This window comes from Excalfactoria chinensis, chromosome 18, assembly GCF_039878825.1.
Source record: "Excalfactoria chinensis isolate bCotChi1 chromosome 18, bCotChi1.hap2, whole genome shotgun sequence".
Classification (NCBI taxonomy): domain Eukaryota; kingdom Metazoa; phylum Chordata; class Aves; order Galliformes; family Phasianidae; genus Excalfactoria; species Excalfactoria chinensis.
The window spans coordinates 4,209,994-4,228,986 of record NC_092842.1 but is presented as its reverse complement, the minus strand read 5'-3'; the positions used below and the strand labels follow the sequence as shown (position 1 = coordinate 4,228,986).

The following is an 18,993-nucleotide window of genomic DNA, read 5'->3' as shown; positions in this document are numbered from 1 at the left end:
CTGCAGATCACTGCAGCACCCATAACGACCTCAGAACAGCCACACAGATGGCTGGAGGAAGGCAGCTGCAGCAGGGAGGATGCCTGCCCTCCTCTTTGGCATCCCCACTGGCTCTGAAACACTATGCCGTGCCCCAGCAAGGTGAATGGACACTAGAACTGGCCCAGCACCACTTAGATGAGGTCACACAGAAAGGCAGTAGGAAAAACAGGAGCAGTACAGACTTCTCTGCCTTTGGCTGCTGCCAGGAGGGAATATCTGGCTGGTTGAAGCCAGACTGTAAAATCAGGCTGACATTTGCACCCCCAAACACAGCCCAATTATATTCTCCCAGATAAGTTGTCGGCTCATCCCTCGCTTAGGAGATATTCACTGTAGAGGCTAAAATAAGAAAAAAATAAAAGCAGCAAAAAGGGAGAAACAAGCAGATCTAAACTCCCCTCCTACCTCTGAAACGTTGTATTCACAGGTCAGTTTCCTGCCCTTCACACCTTCGTTTAGGGTGAGGATGAAGCCCATGTAATCTGCATATGCCTGCAAACACATCCAAAAGAGCAAGGCGTTAGTGAGTTCCCATAGTTTGAATAAGCACTGCAGTATGATCATGCTCCAGCACACCAAGGGAACCTTTCCCAGAACACAGCACTGCTTTCATGGAGACAGGCAGGGCACGGGGCTTGCTGTGAGGTTACTACTATTTCTGGCAGACCTTGAAGGCAGATGGTGATCGCACCAACAACTCTGCATTGCTGAAAATACTATGGAGTGAAGAATTCTAAGGAAGCTCACGCCGCCCCTGAAATCCTTCTCTCAGCTCCCTGCCTCTTATCAGGTCAAATTCACACTCCCTGGCTCTGCAGAATCTCTGTGGTGTCCAGACATCCCGCCCTGCACTGCTCCTCCCAGCTCTGTCATTATCTCTTCTTTTCTCCTTCTGTTCTCCTGTGTACACACATGATGAAGTGGGAGATGGCCCAAACTCCTCACTGCTGTGCTCTTTATACGAGCTGATTCTGAAGTATCATATACAGAACAGCTCGATAGCTCTAGGTGTGTGGAATGGTTAGACTAGCACACTGCCAACTCTTGCTCCTTGGGACCCTCACACGGAAATCCAGAGAGGAGCAAGTCCTCAATCCCAGAAGAATTAATAAGGGGAACTGCAATCCTGAATTTACTAGAGAGCTGGCAACAGTTTAAGCTTCTGGTAAGACATTAAGCAAGAGTTCATTCCTAAACAGCAGAACGAACAGGAGAAACAAGTTCAGGCCATCACTGCTATCTCTTAAAGGCAGAGGACAGAGAATCTGCCTGTTCCACCAGCCCCACAGACACTATAAACAAAAATTACCCAGGAAATTGAAGGCTTTGGCTCTAGAGCCCTTCCCAGCACAGCACACAGTGGGAAGGCACCAGGAACCAACCCACCCTGATGTCGTAAGGGCCAGACAAATTCAAGCTGAGTTCAAACAGCGTTGGGTAAACCCGGTACATCACCACATTCAGGTTACGTAGGGTGACATAGTTACCACTTGGCATGTCGGCAGGGAGCAGTAATAATTCTTACACACCTCTTGTCCCCCTCAACCTTTGGGCTCTTCCTGGCTCCTCTGTCTGAGCATTTGGCTGCCAGACTCCACCCCTCGCTGCCAAGTCATTTTCTGACAATCAGACAGCAGCTCCTGCTTCAACACACAGCAATTAATTTCCCATGGCTTGCCCAAACCTGCTTCACACCTCGTGGCAGTTACCAGTCCAGACCCAGCTGCCACTGTAACATAATAAGCACTTACCAGTTTTCCCTGAACCCACAGACATACCTGAGAACGCTTCCACTTGCCCATGTCAGAAACCATGTTTATCTCCTTTCTGGGGATCATGAAGCTCTGCTGGAGGGGAGGAGCCATCTCCTCTGACTTGCCTGGGAGATGCAAGAAAGAGGTAAAACAGAGGCCGTGGAGTAGAAGCAATCTTCTAACCTTCCTTTCTTAGAAAGCAACATTAATTTCCCAGGAGACTGAAGGCAAACAAATCCATCCCAGCCTCAACCTCACCAAGTCCTGCTCACCAAGCAGCATCCCCTCAATAACATTCCCTGGAGGACACTTGATGGCTTCAGAAAGGTTGCATTACGTTCACTGTCTCTACTGAAGATGAATTTCCCATTCAGAGAGAGAAGCCTACAGGAGCCAGCAGTGATATCAGCCAGCTAGTTTAGCTGTTTCTAGCGTGAACAAGCCTCGGGTCATGTTGAAGCACTCAGCTTTCCTGACAAACCACCTGTTCTTGGGGTGCTATACCTGAGCTGCATTCCCCTAAGAAGGCCAATTCCTGCAGAGACAACACAAGATCGACTCAGTAGATGGCAGCCCAGAGCAGCACTCCCCATTCCAGAAGCGCTGTGGATGCTGGCATGCAGCACCTTAGAGATCAACGCTACTGAGATCATTCTGAGGCAGTCTGCAGTCAATTCTGACAGCACAACTTTCACCACAGGATCCCAGCTGGACCCACGAGGATCACCGAGTCCACACAGGGCCACCCAACAGCACGAGGCAGCAGAGCAGACCACTGTTAAAGAAACCAAGGGTTAATGTGAACCCATGAATACTATCAGGGTCACTCTGTTCATCGTTTGAACCCCAGAAAACCCACAGGGCTCTGCCTGCTCAGCACCAGGAGCAACACTTCAGCAGCAGCTCCACGACACACACACACACAAGAGGAACTCCTCCAGATATCATTACAGGTTGTATTTCCAGAAGGATACCGCCCAAAAGCAAAGGCAGCCCTACCCTGTGATGGGCACAGCAGGGAAAAGGGAGCCCAAAGTGCTGGGAAACACAGAGAACCTGCTATGGATGGAGATAGAGAAATCACTGGGGATGGATTTCTGCCTGCTCTGAGCTCTGTCTGTCAGCTCTTTCCCTGCTGATGGTGTCACGGCGCTGGGTCCCAACCGCCCATAAGTTTAGGTTGGTAGGATCAGGTGTGAGGAACCTCACACGGGGGCTGAAGGTGAAGCCGTGCTCCTCTCCTCATAAACCAGCCAACAACCCCCGACCGACACCGCGTTGCGTCCTTCAGAGCCCGGCGGATCCCCGCAGTCCGAGCAGCCCGGCCCGCTCCACCCGGCCCTCCCGGCGCTGCAGGCCCCAGGCGCGGCTCGGTCCGCCCCGCTCCCCTCAGCACCGCGGGTACCAGAGATCCCGCCGCCGAGAGACGAAGCGCTGCGTCAGGCCCCATCCGCCCCGTCCCCCCCCGTCCCCCCGCCGCGCTCCGCAGCCCCGTCCCGTCCCGCACCTGCCCGCCGCTCGCTCTCTGCCATCTTCCCGGAGGCCGCCGCCGCTCTCACCCCTCACCTCTCACCTTTCACCTTGGACGCCGATGCCGCCGGCGGCCATCTTTGAGCCGGGTAAAGCGCCGCCCGGTCTCGTCTGGCCGCCGACCCCTCCCGACCGCCGTTGTGCCGTTTCCTACATAAGGACGTGGGATAACCGTGTTCGAGCGACGCGTCTCGCCGAGCACGTAGAGAAACAACCGGCCATAGGAAAGCCGCCTCGCCGCTCCATCTACACTCGCTCTCCTGACAGCGGCATTTTGCCCTTCCCCAAAATGGCGGAGCCGGCTTCGCCCCGCTCCAAGATGGCGGCGCGGCAGCCCCGCCCCCTGTCGGCCGAGCGGGGCGGTGGCGCCCGGTGTCGCCGGTGTCCTTGCGGCGGGCGGCGGCGGCGGCCGGGAGCGGAGCCATGCTGGGCTGCGTGGCGAGGGCGGCGGTGAGTGCGAGCCGAGCGGGGCCGGGCGGAGCGCGGGGAGCGTGAGAGAACAGCCGGGCCTCGTCCGCAGCGTGAGGGGAGCGGGGGGCGCGGGCGGGGTGCGGGGTGGGGGGTGCGGGGGGGGGATGGCAGCCCGCAGGCCTCGGGCTCTGCGTCCCGCCTGGAGCTTGGAGAAGAGCGTTTAGATCTGCAGGGCCAACCAGCACTGACAGCCCCGCATCCCGCCGCTCCCGGGCAGCTGTGCAGCGCAGCACGGTACCCAACCTGAGCCCAGCACACCGTGGGGCCGACACCTCCCATCCTACCGCTGTTCCCGCTAGCAGAGGCCGACCCCGCCTCACCACAGCTCCCTTCAGGGGCTGCAGGGAGCGATGAGGTCTCCCCAGAAGCTCTTCTCTGCCCTGAACCATCCCAGCACCCTCAGCTGCTCCCACGGCGCTGCGCTCAGACCCGCACAGCTCTGCTGCCCATCTCCGGACACGCTTTGGAGCCTCAGAGTCTTCCTTGCAGTGAGGGGCAGCAGAACTGAGCACAACACTCAAGTGCAGCCCCACCAGTGCCTGTATGGGGGCACAGTCACCTCCCTGCTCCTGCTAGCTGCTATTGCTGATACCAACCAGGACGCCTTTGGCCTTCTTGGCCCCCTGAGCACACTGCTGGCTCACATTAAACTCCCGATCCTCTTTCCCCTGCACACCACTGCAGCTACTCTGTCCCAAGCCAAAGTGCAGCACCCAGCCCTTGGTTCTGTCAGAGCTCACTGACACCACTGATAGATCTCAAGGCAATGTGGGACAGCAGCAGCTCAGTGGGTTCACTCCATGAGGTGGTTTCTCAGGGCCGGAGGGGGCTCCAGTTTCTAATATAAAAAGACAAACATACACCTGTCATCTGACACTACACGTTATGGCTGCGCTGGGAACCAGACACCGCTCTGAAATCCCTCCCGCCCCCCAAGCCTGCAGGTGGACTTCCCATCGGCTTTACACACTCTGGAAAAGGTCATCTGCTGTACTGGAACGTGGCCTGGGAGCATTGCCAGCCTGCAAAGCTGGGCCCGTCCATACACACCACACTCTGCTGGTGTTTGTTTCCCTGGTGCTTGTGGGGACAAGGAAGGCTACTCGCTACCTCTGCTGCCAGCTGCCTCCTCTGTTCAGCTGTGATCGCTGTTCCTCCTCCCATCAAACATTTGGGTTGGACCTCGATCCAAACAGAGGACAGACATAAAAGAGAAAACATGGTTCTACTCCGTGTTTTAACTTGTTTTCAACTGGTTCAGTGTGGGGTTTTCCCTGTTGGCTCAGAATCATCAGATGTGATCTTGGCTGTGTTTACAGCCTGTCTGCCCCGCAGTTGCTCAGAGGAGCGTAATAATCCTTGGGGCTGCACCGTTCTGTTGCTGCTCTGCTTTGGAGATACCTTTTTACCCAGAACTTCCCATAGTCTTGCAATAATGATCATACATGCTTGGAAGAAGGGTAGGAAAATATCACCTTTAGCCCCAAAAACCACTTCTGCCATGGCTGGAGGCGCAGAGCTATTGATCGAAGAGCAGTCAGCAGGCAGTGCAGGACTGCTGATCAGTGACCGAGGGAAAAGGTGCCTTCATGGCACTTGATGGTGTGGTTACCCCTGGCTCTCCCTGACCTGTGCCTGGCCTTGAGCCCTCTGATCGGAGCAGTCATGTGGCAGTTTGCTAATCAGGTGACGCCCTGCATGGGCAGCCCGTTGTCAGGGGGAAGAGGAAACCAGGACAGGCCGAGGGAGAGCTTTACGATCATTTCTGTCCTCCCAGCCATGGATAGCAAGCAGAAGCAAGCAGAGAAGGTACAGTATCCTCATGCTGCCATGATTAACTCCCTTCATTTCTTTCCAGCCCCTCTCTTTTAATGCTTTTGTAATTCTCCCTTCTCTTGTTTTTAACCCCCTTTCCCCAAACCTTGATCACATGGTTCTTACCATGCCTTGCAAAGAGCACAGAGCATTTTCTCTGTGGGCTCAGCACCGTGCAGAAGGCTTTGGCACTTTGCAGATTTTTCTTCTTTTCTGTGCTTAACTCCTGGGAGCTGGGAGGTCTGGGGGCTCTTCTTATCGCCTTGGAAAGCAAAGGGCACTTTGCATCACTGAGGGTGCAAAGTCCAGACCCCTGTAGAAAAGCATCTGGTGTGATGCGAAGGCTTTCACTCTCTTGTCTGATCCCCAAAGCCTGTTGCCATCACCCACAGTTTCCTAAATAGCTCTCAGTGATCCTTTCCAAAGGTTCCTATAATTTGAACAGCTGCATACTGGTACAACAGAATAGAGGCTCTTCTGATGTTGCTGGGGCTTCCACCACCTGGGAGGTTCACCAGCACAAGGAAGCACTGCCCAAAGGCCAACACAGCCAGTCCTTCCCTGACCATCACTCATGATAGACCATCCCTGGCCAAAGCAGAGGGGTTTTAATGCTGCCTCAGCTCACCTTAACTCTCCCCTCTCAGAGCCTAAGTGTAATTTGTTTTGGCATAGAGCTCTGCTTAGTTTTCTAGCTTAAGAAGTAATAAAATCGTTTCTGATTACCTAAGATTCAGTTTCATTCATGAATTACTTCCCGCAGGACGGAAGTTTGACTTGAGAAACACGTAGAGGTACTCAGCTAGATGGCACCCAGACAGCAGGGGTGTATTACTATCCTTGCAGTGTTTCTTATATTGAGATAAGAATCAGGATCTTGACTGATCAGATTTCTCTTGCAGCTTTTCTGAACGTCTTACAACCATACAGAGATTAGAGCTTGCTAGAGCACGCAGTCATAGATGTGCACCTTGCATTGCTTCATGTGCTATGTTCCTCTGCAGAGATAGCTATGTACCTTCAGAATCTGGGATGGGGACTCCCAGATCTAAGTTGTCTGACTGCGTGCACATCAGGGGGAAGTTCTGTCTCGACATTTGCTTTGTGCTTTACAGGCCAGGCCCTATGGCCTGCTGAAGCCAACAGCTTTAGGCAAGATCCCAGGCAGATTTCTACTTCATCAAGAAGCACTGCCCCATCTCCCCGTGCCACCACTTCAGCAGACGCTGGACCGCTACCTGCTGACCCTGCAGCCCATCATCAGTGAGGAGGAGCTGAACCACACGCAGGAGCTGGTGGCTGAGTTCCGCAAGCCAGGAGGTGTTGGGGAGAGACTGCAGAAAGGCCTGGAGAGGAGAGCGAGGAAAACAGAGAACTGGGTAGGTTGGGACTCTGGCCCCAGGCTTTGTGTGTGGGGAGAGGCCTGATGCATGCTTCACCAGTGTCCACTGGGATCTGTGTTTTTATGGCACCGTCTTCATGACCAGCCTGCTGCTGACCTCCCTAAGATGTGCACGACCCTCACCAGGACTTGGGTGAGCAAAGATTTAGAGCAGAACAGGGAGTCATTACCCCTGGCTGTGGCTACTGAAGCCCTTAGTTTGTTGGCAACATACAGCTAAGGAGTTGAAGGAAACTTTCTTTTTGAGCCCTACATCAAGAGCCCCCAGTGTCTCACTTCAATACCCCTCTACCATAAGCAAAACATAAAACCCAAACAATTTGTTTGCAAAGTGTGGGGCAGAACTGGGGGTAAGATGTTGAGTGCATTCAGCTTGGGTCAAACAGCAGCAGATGCCGTACCTGCATGTTGCCTTTCTCCATGCCAGCTCTCGGACTGGTGGTTGAAGACAGCTTACCTGGAGTATCGCCTGCCAGTTGTGGTTCACTCCAGCCCTGGTGTGGTTTTACCTAAGCAGGATTTTCAGGATCGACAAGGGCAGCTCAGGTAAAGTCCTTTTCTGCCTTCCTGTGGGCTTCAGATGGGATGAACTACCTCTCTTGGACTGGGGTTGGGTCTTCTGGCTGACTGGAAATAGCTGGCATGCTGTAGCCTGTCCATGCTGTGCAAGAGGGCTATACAGATAAGGAAAAGGTGGTAGGTTGTAAGGAAAATCCTGGTTATAACATGAAGAGTCTGATGATTCAGGCACAGAACTGGGACTCAAAACTTAAGTTTCTGTCTTTGCTTGACAGCCAGTTCCCAGACTGGGGGCATTATGAGGATATATCTGACACACTAAAAGCTAGAAGGCAGTAAGATTGTGTGTGCAATTAAAGGAGGCATAAAGACTAGCCCAGGTGTGTAAGTTTGCTAGTTCAGAGGGATAAGGGAACCTGCTGCAGGGACAGTCCCCAATTTTGTCATCCCATTCATGGTTTGGAAAACCAGCAGTCACCAGCCTCTCTCCATGACCAAATCCTTTTTGAAGTTCTTCCCTGCTCTTTGTCTTCTGCCAATGAGCATCAGTGTCCCACAGCTAAGACCAGCCCACCACTGCCCATATACAGCAGATTCTCTTGCTCATTCCCGAACCAGTGTCTGGTTCACATCTTCTCTTCCCTGTGGACTCCCTTTAATTTTTAACCACCACTGTAGACGTGTGTTTCAAACTCCATCTGCAAACCTTTAGCACTGACCTTTACACAGGACTACCTTTTCCCCAGTTCCTGCTGCTCCCTGCAGATGAGAAGAACCAACCAGGGCAGCACTGCTGCCTTCATGTCTATTTGCTACACCTGATCAGTAGTGCAGAGGGTGAGCCTTACAAGTGCCATACAGAATTACACAAACATCCCAGAAAAGTTTTGCTCACATTCGCTTTTAAGATGTGTGAGTTTTACTGTTTTACTTCCTCCGATTTTTCAGTAAGGCTGGGAAATTTTCACTGAAAACTACCTTGGAAAACACGTGCTGTGTTTGTTTAACAGCCTTCAGGTTCTTGGAGTTACTTTGATCTTTACTAGGGATGGGGAGGTTGAACAAATCTGGATGACACTGCATGCAGATGCCAAATGCTGCTACCACTTTAAAGCCTTTGAAGTTCAGCTGACTGCAACCTCTTGTCACAGTGACCTCCTGCCTCTTTCCTCCCATGTGTGGATGAGAGCTCCCAGGTCAGAAAAGGCCAATTTGTCACTCCCAAGCAAAGCAGTTTGATGTGGCTGGTCACAGCCTCCTTGCCTGCTGGGAAATGTTTCTGTTGATCCTAGTGAACACAAAACCTCAGTGTCAGCATGCAGCATGCCTGCATTTGTTTCAGATCCTTCATTGCCAGAGGAGTGCTCTTAGGGCTGCATTAGCAACAGAACACGAAGCGGGCTGGAACTAGATCAGCACTGATGAGTCCTCAGTACAGAGATATACAGATGTAGCTTAGCTTAAAACTCAGAGCCGGCCTCTACCCAGAGAAGGGCAGAAGTCCCCTTCATGTTGTTTTAATGCTAAGACTGGGATGGGACAAAAATCATAACATGGCAGTAGAAAATGCTGCTTTTAGAGGGTTATTCACATATTCAGACTACACCCTATCTTGAGAGTTGTCCAGAATTCCCTAGTTATGTAATAATAATAATTTCTTTAAGTGCTGTCCAGCAATCTGAAATCACAACCCTAGAGCAGCTGTATCAGCTAACCAGAGATGGACACAACAGGGGCTTGGCAGAACGGGTGAACTTCCACAGTACAAGGAGAAGGCTCTGCTACTCCTCTTCCTTAGCTGGCCCCTCTGCTCCAGCTGTTCTGTGTTGGAATCTCAATTTGTTACGTTTGATATTTTTCCAGGTTTGCTGCCAAACTGATCGAGGGCATCCTGGATTTCAAGACCATGATTGACAAGTGAGTTAGCAACTTCCCTGACCTCTCAGGTGTTCCTTACTGTCATAGAGAGGCTGAGCCTAGTCAGTAAATCTCCCTTCCAAATAAAAAGCTTAGAGAAAACAGCACATATTTGAAGAGATACTGTAGTCAGCATTGCTGCTAACTGCCAAGGTTACCGCTGCTAAAGAACAGATTTACTTTATGTTCTTCATTTACCTTAATGCTCTCGTTGGCATGCATACGTGTTTAGAGGGACTGAGCCAGACAGTCTTGTGGAGTTACATACCTCTGTTTGTCCACAGAACAAGTTACAGCTCAGGCTGCAGGAATTCGTCTCCCTCCTTTTGGGTTTCTGGTGTTGCTCATTCTCCAGCCCCACTCCCTCTCTTCTAAGCACCAACTGAATACACCTTGTTTATGTTCCCAAAATAGCACCTGCCAACACATTACCAACATCATACCTTTACATCCAAACTCAAATGAGGCTCAGGGCCAACTGTGGAAAAGGTAGTGGGAATATACTGTTGAAGTGGTCTGTTGAGACCCAGTCTAGCTGATGAATCATAACTAACCCACTAGATTAAAGCTAAAAACTTCCTTCTGCTTTTTTACTGGAAACAATACATCTCCCAGTATTATCATGCCCTAGATTCAGCTTAGCAGACAACTAACATAGCAGGAATGGGAAAAGATGGGCCCTTTTTTTATACCGTCAGCACACACATTTAGGTTTTGCTGGAGGAGGTGACAGTGGCTGCACAGTGGCTGTCCTGTGCCTGCCTTGTGTGGGGGTTGCAGGCCTTCTCACTGCTATATTTTCTCTTCCACACCTTGCTGTACCTTCAGTGAGACCCTCCCAGTGGAGTACATGGGCGGGAAGCCCCTCTGCATGAACCAGTACTTCCAGATCCTTTCATCCTGCCGCATTCCTGGGCCCAAGCGGGACTCCATTGTCAACTACGCCAAGGGCAAGAAGCAGTCCAGACACATCACAGTGGTTCACAACTTCCAGGTAACAGCAGCTCCCGGACTTTCAAGGTTTGTTTAGGTGTATGTGTCCTTTTCAGTGAGCTGTGCTGACAGAGAAAACAGAACAACAAAAAGTCTCTGCCCACAGAGTCTGCCTCAGCAGGGACTCACTCCTGCTTCCTTTATTCCCTTTGGCTTTAGCTGGACAACAGCTGGGATAGACCTCTGTAAGCAAGGGATGAGGCAGATACTTCTCTTTTTCTTATTCCTGCAACCCTTGTCTCTCAAAGCCCAGACTTAGGAGACTGGGTCTCAAGTTGGAAATCACACGTAGAAATCGATAAATTCTACCACTGTAGGCAAGTCTAGGAAACAGGAAATCCGTGTATTTTGACCCTCATTGCCATTCCTCCCAAGCTTCTTCAAACCTGGACTGTATTTATGTCCTGCAAGGAAAGTAGGACTTGGTTGGGTCTGTCAATTCTGAACGTCCTTCAAAGGTGTGCTTTCAGACTGCGTTATCTGATCAGGTCTTACTTGATTAGAGTGCTTGCTCCTTCTTTTGGCGTCTGAATTATTAAGATCTTTCATTTCCTATATCCTTGTCTGTTCTTCTCATCTACCAGTTCTTTGAGCTGGATGTGTACAACAGTGATGGTAGCCCCCTAACCACCGACCAGATCTTTATTCAGCTGGAGAAGATCTGGAACACCTCCCTCCAAACAAACAAAGAACCTATTGGAATCCTCACCACTAACCACCGAAACAGCTGGGCAAAAGCTTACAACAACCTTCTGAAAGGTGTGTGCAGCTCCTAACATCCAAGTGCTAACAAACACTGCTAATGTTTGAATACCAGCCTCACCACTGTGCTCTGTTCAGTTCTTAACCTTTGGAAGGTTTTTAAAAGCTTGTTCTGGGCACATACATGAACTTACCACCCCAAAGCAGCAACTTGATTTTGATCCCCTGTAGGGATCCAACACTGGGTCCTTCAAACCTTCTCTTTCAAATTCCAATCTCTGTCCACTCAAAATGAAAGCTTTTCAACTCCCTTTTCTTATTCTTTGTTCCTTTTCTTTTACAGATAAGACCAACAAGGAATCTGTACGTACAATTGAGAAGAGCATTTGCACTGTCTGCCTTGATGCACCAATGCCACGGGTGTCTGAGGACATCTACAAGAGTCGCGTGGCTGCTCAGATGCTGCACGGTGGAGGCAGTCGCTGGAACAGTGGGAACAGATGGTTTGACAAAACCCTTCAAGTAAGTGCTGATGCTCAAAAGATTATGAATATGAGTCTGAGCTTCTTCCTGAGAGTAGAAGGGGCCAAGCAATCCAAGACACCTTCTGCATGAAAGTTTCTCTAACACTGAGTGGAGAAACAGAGGAGATAAGCTAGGGAAGGTGACGGTATGAGATCCTTCATTTCCTTACTGTCAGCTCAAGCACTCATTCTTGCTTCAGGGACTTTGCATTTCTTTTAGTGTCTCTGCCCACGCTTACTCAGTGTAGCTGTTCTTTGTGTTCCTCGTAAATCAATTTTCTGCCTGCGGTGAACAATGCCTTGTCTGCTTGGAGGCAGCCCAAACATAGGGAGGTCTGTTTCTTTTATTTTCCCTAGGCTTGTCACTCTTCCAGTTTCTTCCAGAAGCTCCCCAGGCTTTTTTTGTTGTTCTCCCCACTCCCCTCCCCCCCGGCATCACCTGCCATCCCTGGGCATCCTTTTGATCTGTTCTCCATTCAGTCAAGAACATTCAAGAGCAGCTTCTATTTGAGCTTCCCCTTTATTAGTTTGTCTATCCTGGCTCACAGATTGAAGCTATGGCTCTTTAAAAGATTGTCATCTCTGCCGAGGTCTTCATGTTTTCAGTTATTTTGTTCCTATTTTGAACTCTTCCTTGGTGGGATAAAGCTGAGATATTTGAGGTAATGGAAAAGTAAGGTTAAGTCAGCACATGCTGATATTATTCCTGTATTACATGTGCAACTGAAAAAATCAGACCCATTGAACCACTCTGTATTGCTGGGGTACTAAGCACACCAATATAGCTATCGGGCACACTTCTACCTAGTTAATTTTCTGAAACTCTTAACAGAAGTATCAGATCTTTCTAGGCCTGCTGAAAGACTTCTATCCGTTACCTTTGAAGCATGCAGGAATAGCATCGCCATCTAGTCTGTTACAGAGCAATGAGATATTAACATCTCTCTCTGGATAGCTCGTGCTTCATACACTAGTCATCTCTCTTCTGTACTTTCCTTCCTGATTTCTCATAGTTCATCATTGCTGAAGATGGCTCTTGTGGTCTCGTATATGAGCATGCTCCCTCTGAAGGTCCACCCATCGTTGCTCTTCTGGATCACATCGTGGAATACACGTGAGTCCTGCCTGCTTTCCTTTCCCTCAGCTTTTGAAATAAGGAAAATCTGTTATGGCACCTGTTTCCCCAAGAACATGCATCTTCACTGCTCCACCAAGAATTTGTTCTTGAGGAAGGGTATTATATGCTAATTAGCGATGGCTTTTCTTACATATATAACAAGAATTCAGCAGGCAAGCTCACACACTGCTTTCATTTTTAGGGTATGTTACTCCTCAGAGTTAATGGGACTTTTGCCTGGAAGGGGCGTTCCTTTTGGGCAGAAGGCAATAAAGAGATTTCACCCACGCTCTTCAAAACTCATTGCAATGGCGCTGTGATGAGTTTCGCAGCATGTGGCAAATCTCCTGTGCATTTCTGCCCTAGTTCCACTATGCTTAGCTGAGTCTTGTGTCAAAGGGCTGGTTAAACATCATTATTTCTCTACGCAGGAAGAAACCTGAGCTGATAAGATCACCAATGATTCCTTTGCCAATGCCCAAGAAGCTGCGGTTTAACATAACTCCAGAAATCAAGAACGACATAGAGAAAGCAAAACAGAACCTCAACATGTAAGTACAGAGCACCAGAGAGGTTCTGGTGAGCAGCTGAAGGTTTAACTCATGTCCCCATTTCAAACACATCAGCCTTCCCCCACTGCTGCTAGGGAGTTTTTCCAGTGACTTACTGGGTCAACATTGAGCCTAGCTGAAAAGCACACTAAAGTCAGCTGCTAAGAGGAAACTCAAAGGTATGGAAAAGGGGCAATTATTTATCCATTCTACTTTTGCTAAGAAAGACCAAAGCTTCAGCAGATTCAGCTAGGGACACTGGAGTATACATACAAACCATCTAACTCAGTGCAGATTTTCAGCAGTGACCAGAAAAGCTCACCTCCATGTTGCTGCCTAAACAAGCCTGAGTGTGATGGAGCTGTCAATCCCTGCATAGAAGGAATCCAAATATCCTGTTCCTTTTCAGCCTCAGGAAAGCCAAGTTCATACATTTATGTTTTAAAAACAAGCAGCAGGTGAAGGAACGCTTCCTCTCTCTTTCTTTCCAGCATGGTTGAAGACCTGGATATCAAAGTGATGGTCTTTCATCAGTTTGGGAAAGCCTTCCCCAAGTCAGAGAAGATAAGTCCCGATGCTTTTATCCAGCTGGCCTTGCAGCTAGCATATTACAGGTAAGACCTCCAGCAAATAGCTTTGCAGCCTCCCCACCTTCAGACTCAAATACATGAAGCTTGACTCTTCTCCATCTCCCAGGATGTACGGCCATGCCTGTCCCACATATGAGAGTGCCTCACTAAGGATGTTCCGTTTGGGCCGCACAGACACCATCCGCTCTGCTTCTATTGAGTCTCTTAAGTTCGTACAATCCATGGACAGCCCTGACAAATCGGTGAGGATTTCAGAGGACTCCATACCAGAAAATAAGGGAAAGATGCTTATTTGGCTGACTATTGTCAGCTGGTTTCGGCTTTGCAGAACTGCACCTGATATAAAATTGAGCTAAAATGTAGCTTGGAGTATACAGTTACTCACCTTGGATTTAATTTAGCTTTCCTTTCATGCCCACTGAAAGCTAGGGAAACAACATGTGGAGGTTTCTAATCCCCCCAAAAGGAATCAGCTCCCTCCTAATAGTTTGTTTAGCCGCTCTAAGTTTTACCACTGATGGATGGAGAACTCCACTCAGAATGACATAACACAGCCAAACAACATGATTTTAAAATTAACATTATTTTAGTATAGACACACAAGGCAGAAATACCATATCCTACAGGAACAGTCAAAACAAGGTTAGCTGTTCTGTAGGAAAAAACTCAAGATGTGTGTGTTCCCTTCAGGACCAGGAGAAAACAGACTTGCTGAGAAGAGCTACCCAGGCCCACAGGGAATACACAGATATGGTAAGTGACCTCTGTGCAACCACCATTGAGGTTTTACACAATAAATGAGGGTTCTGGTAAAAACAAACAAACAAACAAGACCTAAAGAGCTTTATCTCTGCAGCACAGTGTTGTGGCCATTAGTGCTGTTGCACTGAGCTCACTCTCTAAGCTACTGCCTGGATGCTTTCTCCTCTTTAACTAGTCACTTAAGTGTCCCTTGTGATAGGAAAAATCAAATAGCAAAACAGCTCCTGTTTTCACTGATATTGTTTCTGATTAATGCCACAGCTGCAGAACACCTTAAACCAGAGAAAGCACACAGGCAGGAACTGCAAGGTTGGTTCCACCGCTGTGTTTAACTTCACAGACTTTACAAACAAGACTGACTCACTAATAGCAATATTCGGTATTCTAATGTTGTAGATGTATAGGATACTTAGAAGGATTTGGGGTGTTTTTGTTTGTTTTTTAACCCAATGGTGATAGTGTCACTTTGCTGCAAGACAGATTCTCACCTACTCTTCCATCCTTACAGGCAATAAGGGGGAATGCAATAGACCGCCACCTCTTGGGCCTGAAGCTTCAAGCTATTGAGGACTTAGTGAGCATGCCTGAATTGTTCATGGACACGGCATATGCTGTTGCAATGCACTTCAATCTCTCAACCAGCCAGGTAGGACTCATTTAAGCAAAGATTGAAGTGGTCTACATTTATTACCATTGTGCTTCTTCCCCACGTTTCTCCCTCATCTCTTCACAATATTGTAAACCTGCTGCCAGTCCCAATAAAGCTGCAGATCTAACCTGCAGCTGCCAGTCCCTCTCCACTCCATAAAACACAAGCATAACTGAGGCTGAGATGACCAAAAGCATTTGGTGCCTACCTGCACATGGTACCAGTTGGAGTTAGATGCCATCTGCTGTGCTCTGGTTCTTACTGAACAAGTTCTGCTTGTGACTTAATAGAAGCTTACACTGGAGAATTTTCTCCTTTGCAGAGACACAAGAAATCCCATTGCTACTACACAGCAGAAATCCAAGACGTGTGTGCTGGTAGGGGGAGCTGAGCAGAAGGTTCTTTCGAACCTTTTCTTGAGTTTCCTCTACTGTTGACACAGTTACTGCTTGATAGCTACATTTTTGCCTGGCTTGTTATAAGTTTAATTACATTGTCTCCACAGGTCCCAGCAAAGACAGACTGTGTGATGTGTTTTGGTCCCGTGGTTCCAGATGGCTATGGAGTCTGTTATAACCCTATGGATGAGCATATCAACTTTGCCATTTCAGCATTCAACAGCTGTGCTGACACAAATGCAGATCGCATGGCACATTATCTCGAGAAAGCACTGCTAGACATGAGGAGCTTGCTCCAATCTACTCCCAAATCCAAACTGTAAGAGGCAAATACAACGTAAAATCCCCAACAAGAGGGGCTGTCTTTCATGCACTGAAGTTCCCAGTTCCTCAGAAAATTATTGAGGGGACAGCCTGTCCTGACTGGAATCTAGGAGGGTATCATTTGTTTTCAGCAAGACAGAATCTAATATCTACAGATATTAAACTGTGGGGCAAGAGGAAACGTTGTCTAAAGCTAAAGCAGAACTGAGTTATCCTCTCCCATCACTGCTAAGTGAACCTTCCTGTCCTCAAAGAGGACTAAAATCTTTTTATGGAACTTACTGTAACAGAATACAGAGAAAGCACAGTCCTTACCAGTATCTACATCACTTGGTGAAGAAGGTAGTTCTCCAGGAAAAACAGGGAATGTTTATTATATGATGGGACTACTGCAAGACCAAGGCTTTTTCTGGTTTAGGCTTCTGAAGAGCGCAGCATCTTTGCAACTTGTCTGAAGAGTTCTTTTACTCCAGCAAAACATCACCATTGAACAAAGAGAAGAAAGAAGTCAGAGCAGATCCAGTCTTGTTAGGAGTGCACTGTACTACCTATCCCAAGCACTTTGCAACCCTGGAAACGTTCCCTTCTTCTATCTTTAAGATGCTGAGATCTTTCCATTGCACTGACCCAATGACACTATACTACTCACTACAAGCTGAGGCAGCTTTGTTTGCTTTGTTCTGGGCTTTTTGTTTAAGCTTGCTGTTTGTGGGCCCATCCCTTCATCTTCAGACTGTATAAAGCTCCCCCCTCAAAGCTTCCACAGAACTTGTCTTGCACAGGTTTTGTGAGCTTCACCTTTAGGTACCCTTACCCTTTGTTGACATGAGAATAAATTGTCTGTGCATTTCACACAACAGTTGCTCCACTGTACCTTTACTTTGCAACTGAGGAAAAGAAACAGATGCTGACCTTCTGTTCTACTAGTCAAAGGGCCACGTGCCTATTCTGCTCTAGGGCACACATGTTAAGTCTAACATGGTTGCATAACTTGCTTTCAGAAACCACATATTTATGCAGAACATGCTTGGCCTAAATTGTGGATAAACAGGAATATTTCTGACCTGGAATTCTAGAGCGCACTTCTGTTAGCGCCAAAGGAAAAACAGCTGCAGAATATCCCTTCTTTCACATTGTTCTGCTTTTAAAAAACACAGAAACACTTGAAAAGCAGGAAGAAAGCTAAGAACATGCAGGCACCTTTTGCTGTTTGTCCACTGGAGCAGCCATTGTTCCTTCAGTAACAATACTGCACCTTTTCTGATACTCTTGCATTTTTCTTCTTACTGCAGTGTTATTCTGTGCCATCTCTGTTATGTGAAAGAATGATCTTGTAACAGTGTTTTCATGCTCAACTAAGACAGTAAAAGATTATACAAAAAACGTCAGCATACAATTTTTGCATAGGAACATTTTCTAAGCACTACTTCTGATGAGTCTGCCAGAATGCAATCTCCTTTCGTTTGTATTTAGTAAAACTGAATGGTAATGAAGAATTCTACTGCTTCTGCTGCTATTTCAGCAACAGGAATTTAATATTTAAACTGCACACCCTTCAAGATGAGACTGCTGGGACGTCACAGTGAACAAGATGCATTGCAGATTGGATGGCCTGTACTGTTAGAGGAAAACATCTGATCATAATTGCTACTTTTATGATCACAGACACGATCAAAGTGCCTTGGTAAACAGACATGAAGAATTTTGCACTAAATAAGTTTAGAGAAAAATATTCTCATCTGCTTCAAGAAAGACATGAGCCAAAACTGCTGCAGTTCCTTCCAAAAGGATATTGTTTTAAAGCTTCATACACCTAAATAAACCTTACAGTGGAAAATTTAACTGAAACTCACCTGCACAGCCAGTGATTGTATGAACTGCCACTTTCACATCATTTACATGGATTTAGTTGATCTTTTAGAAGAATCCTGAATGGAGCGCGACTCTAAAGGAACAGTGGGAGCACTACAAACCTGTGAACACACATTCCTGCTCTCTTACTCCTCTGCTGTGGGGTAGACTGAAAATTGCAAGAGGATAAGCGGTATTATCAGAGCGTGAATGACTGTAAATACTGCATAAAAGACCACACCTTGCTGAAACAACAGCTACTTCTATACTTTTTACTTTGAAAAAATATGGGTTTGGTTTTTTTGCCAATGTATTCCTTCCCCCCCCGCTGGATCAACATCTGTGCTGGGGGATGAGTTACTTTCCCATCTGCAATGCCTTGAACCACTGATACTACAGCACTGTCATTTCAGTACTTGCAAGCAGCCCTTTTCTCCTTCTGTCTTACCAAAGGAAAGGGCCTCAAATGAAAGTGCCTGTTAAAGACTGAGCAGAAGTAATGCCCTGCTGTGGGTCTATCTCAGAAGATGGGACTGATATTTCCTGGATCTAAATCTAGATATCCCACCAGCTTCAGCAGAGCACAGCTGCAAGAAGCAGAGAATACACTGAAAGACAAGCTTCTTAAACCACTCTGTGCATCCTTAATGACGTAAGGAGCTGAGATTCAGATGAAAACCTGTTTCTGACGTGTTTGAAGGGATGCTGAAATCATTACAAGGTTTCTCCTTTAAAAAAACAAAAAAACACAATTTATTTTATTGTGCAGGTTCTAAACTGTGATAGTGTTCTGATTCATACCTTCAGTTTTTCCAGTGTAAACTTACTGAATACTGCTCTCCTCTCTGCTTTTGATTGTCTGATTGCTTTAGTGAGAGATGTTGATAGTCTTAAAGATGCATTCAGTACGAGAAATGTTAACTCCTGGGAAAACTACTGCTTTGGAGTCAATAAAGAAACACATAGACTGAGAACATTCAACGAACTCCTGGGGTTTAAGTGCAATTTATGATACAGCCTGGTAGTGTTTGCATGCTTTGCTGGTTAGCTGTATTGAGTTCTGTTTTGATAACGTAATCCAT

The 18,993-nt window shown here is 47.8% G+C and overlaps 2 protein-coding genes across 3 annotated transcripts in view; one reads left to right on the top strand and one right to left on the bottom strand.

The window, feature by feature from the left end:
* PTPA (protein phosphatase 2 phosphatase activator) overlaps positions 1–3,617 on the bottom strand; it is a 22,931-nt gene extending 19,314 nt beyond the window's left edge. Inside the window, exons 1-3 of the mRNA XM_072353087.1 lie at positions 3,304–3,617; positions 1,821–1,921; positions 448–534 (exon numbers count right to left, since the gene is read on the bottom strand). Of these exons, the coding sequence (XP_072209188.1) occupies positions 448–534; positions 1,821–1,921; positions 3,304–3,328 (213 nt within the window). The 5' untranslated portion in view covers positions 3,329–3,617. The remainder of the gene's footprint in view (positions 1–447; positions 535–1,820; positions 1,922–3,303) is intronic.
* CRAT (carnitine O-acetyltransferase) lies at positions 3,616–18,906 on the top strand. 2 transcript variants are annotated; one of them, XM_072353078.1, is made up of 15 exons: positions 3,616–3,776; positions 5,504–5,606; positions 6,728–6,991; positions 7,442–7,560; positions 9,397–9,450; positions 10,279–10,444; positions 11,028–11,202; positions 11,489–11,667; positions 12,683–12,783; positions 13,218–13,337; positions 13,829–13,951; positions 14,034–14,169; positions 14,618–14,680; positions 15,198–15,335; positions 15,844–18,906. In XM_072353078.1, the coding sequence occupies exons 1-15, from the start codon at positions 3,616–3,618 to the stop codon at positions 16,057–16,059; spliced, it is 2,118 nt and encodes a 705-aa protein (XP_072209179.1). In that variant the 3' UTR covers positions 16,060–18,906. The 2 variants fall into 2 exon arrangements, with proteins under 2 accessions (XP_072209179.1, XP_072209180.1); XM_072353079.1 differs by lacking the exon at positions 5,504–5,606 and having other exon boundaries at positions 3,667–3,776.
* Positions 18,907–18,993: the final 87 nt, after the last annotated feature.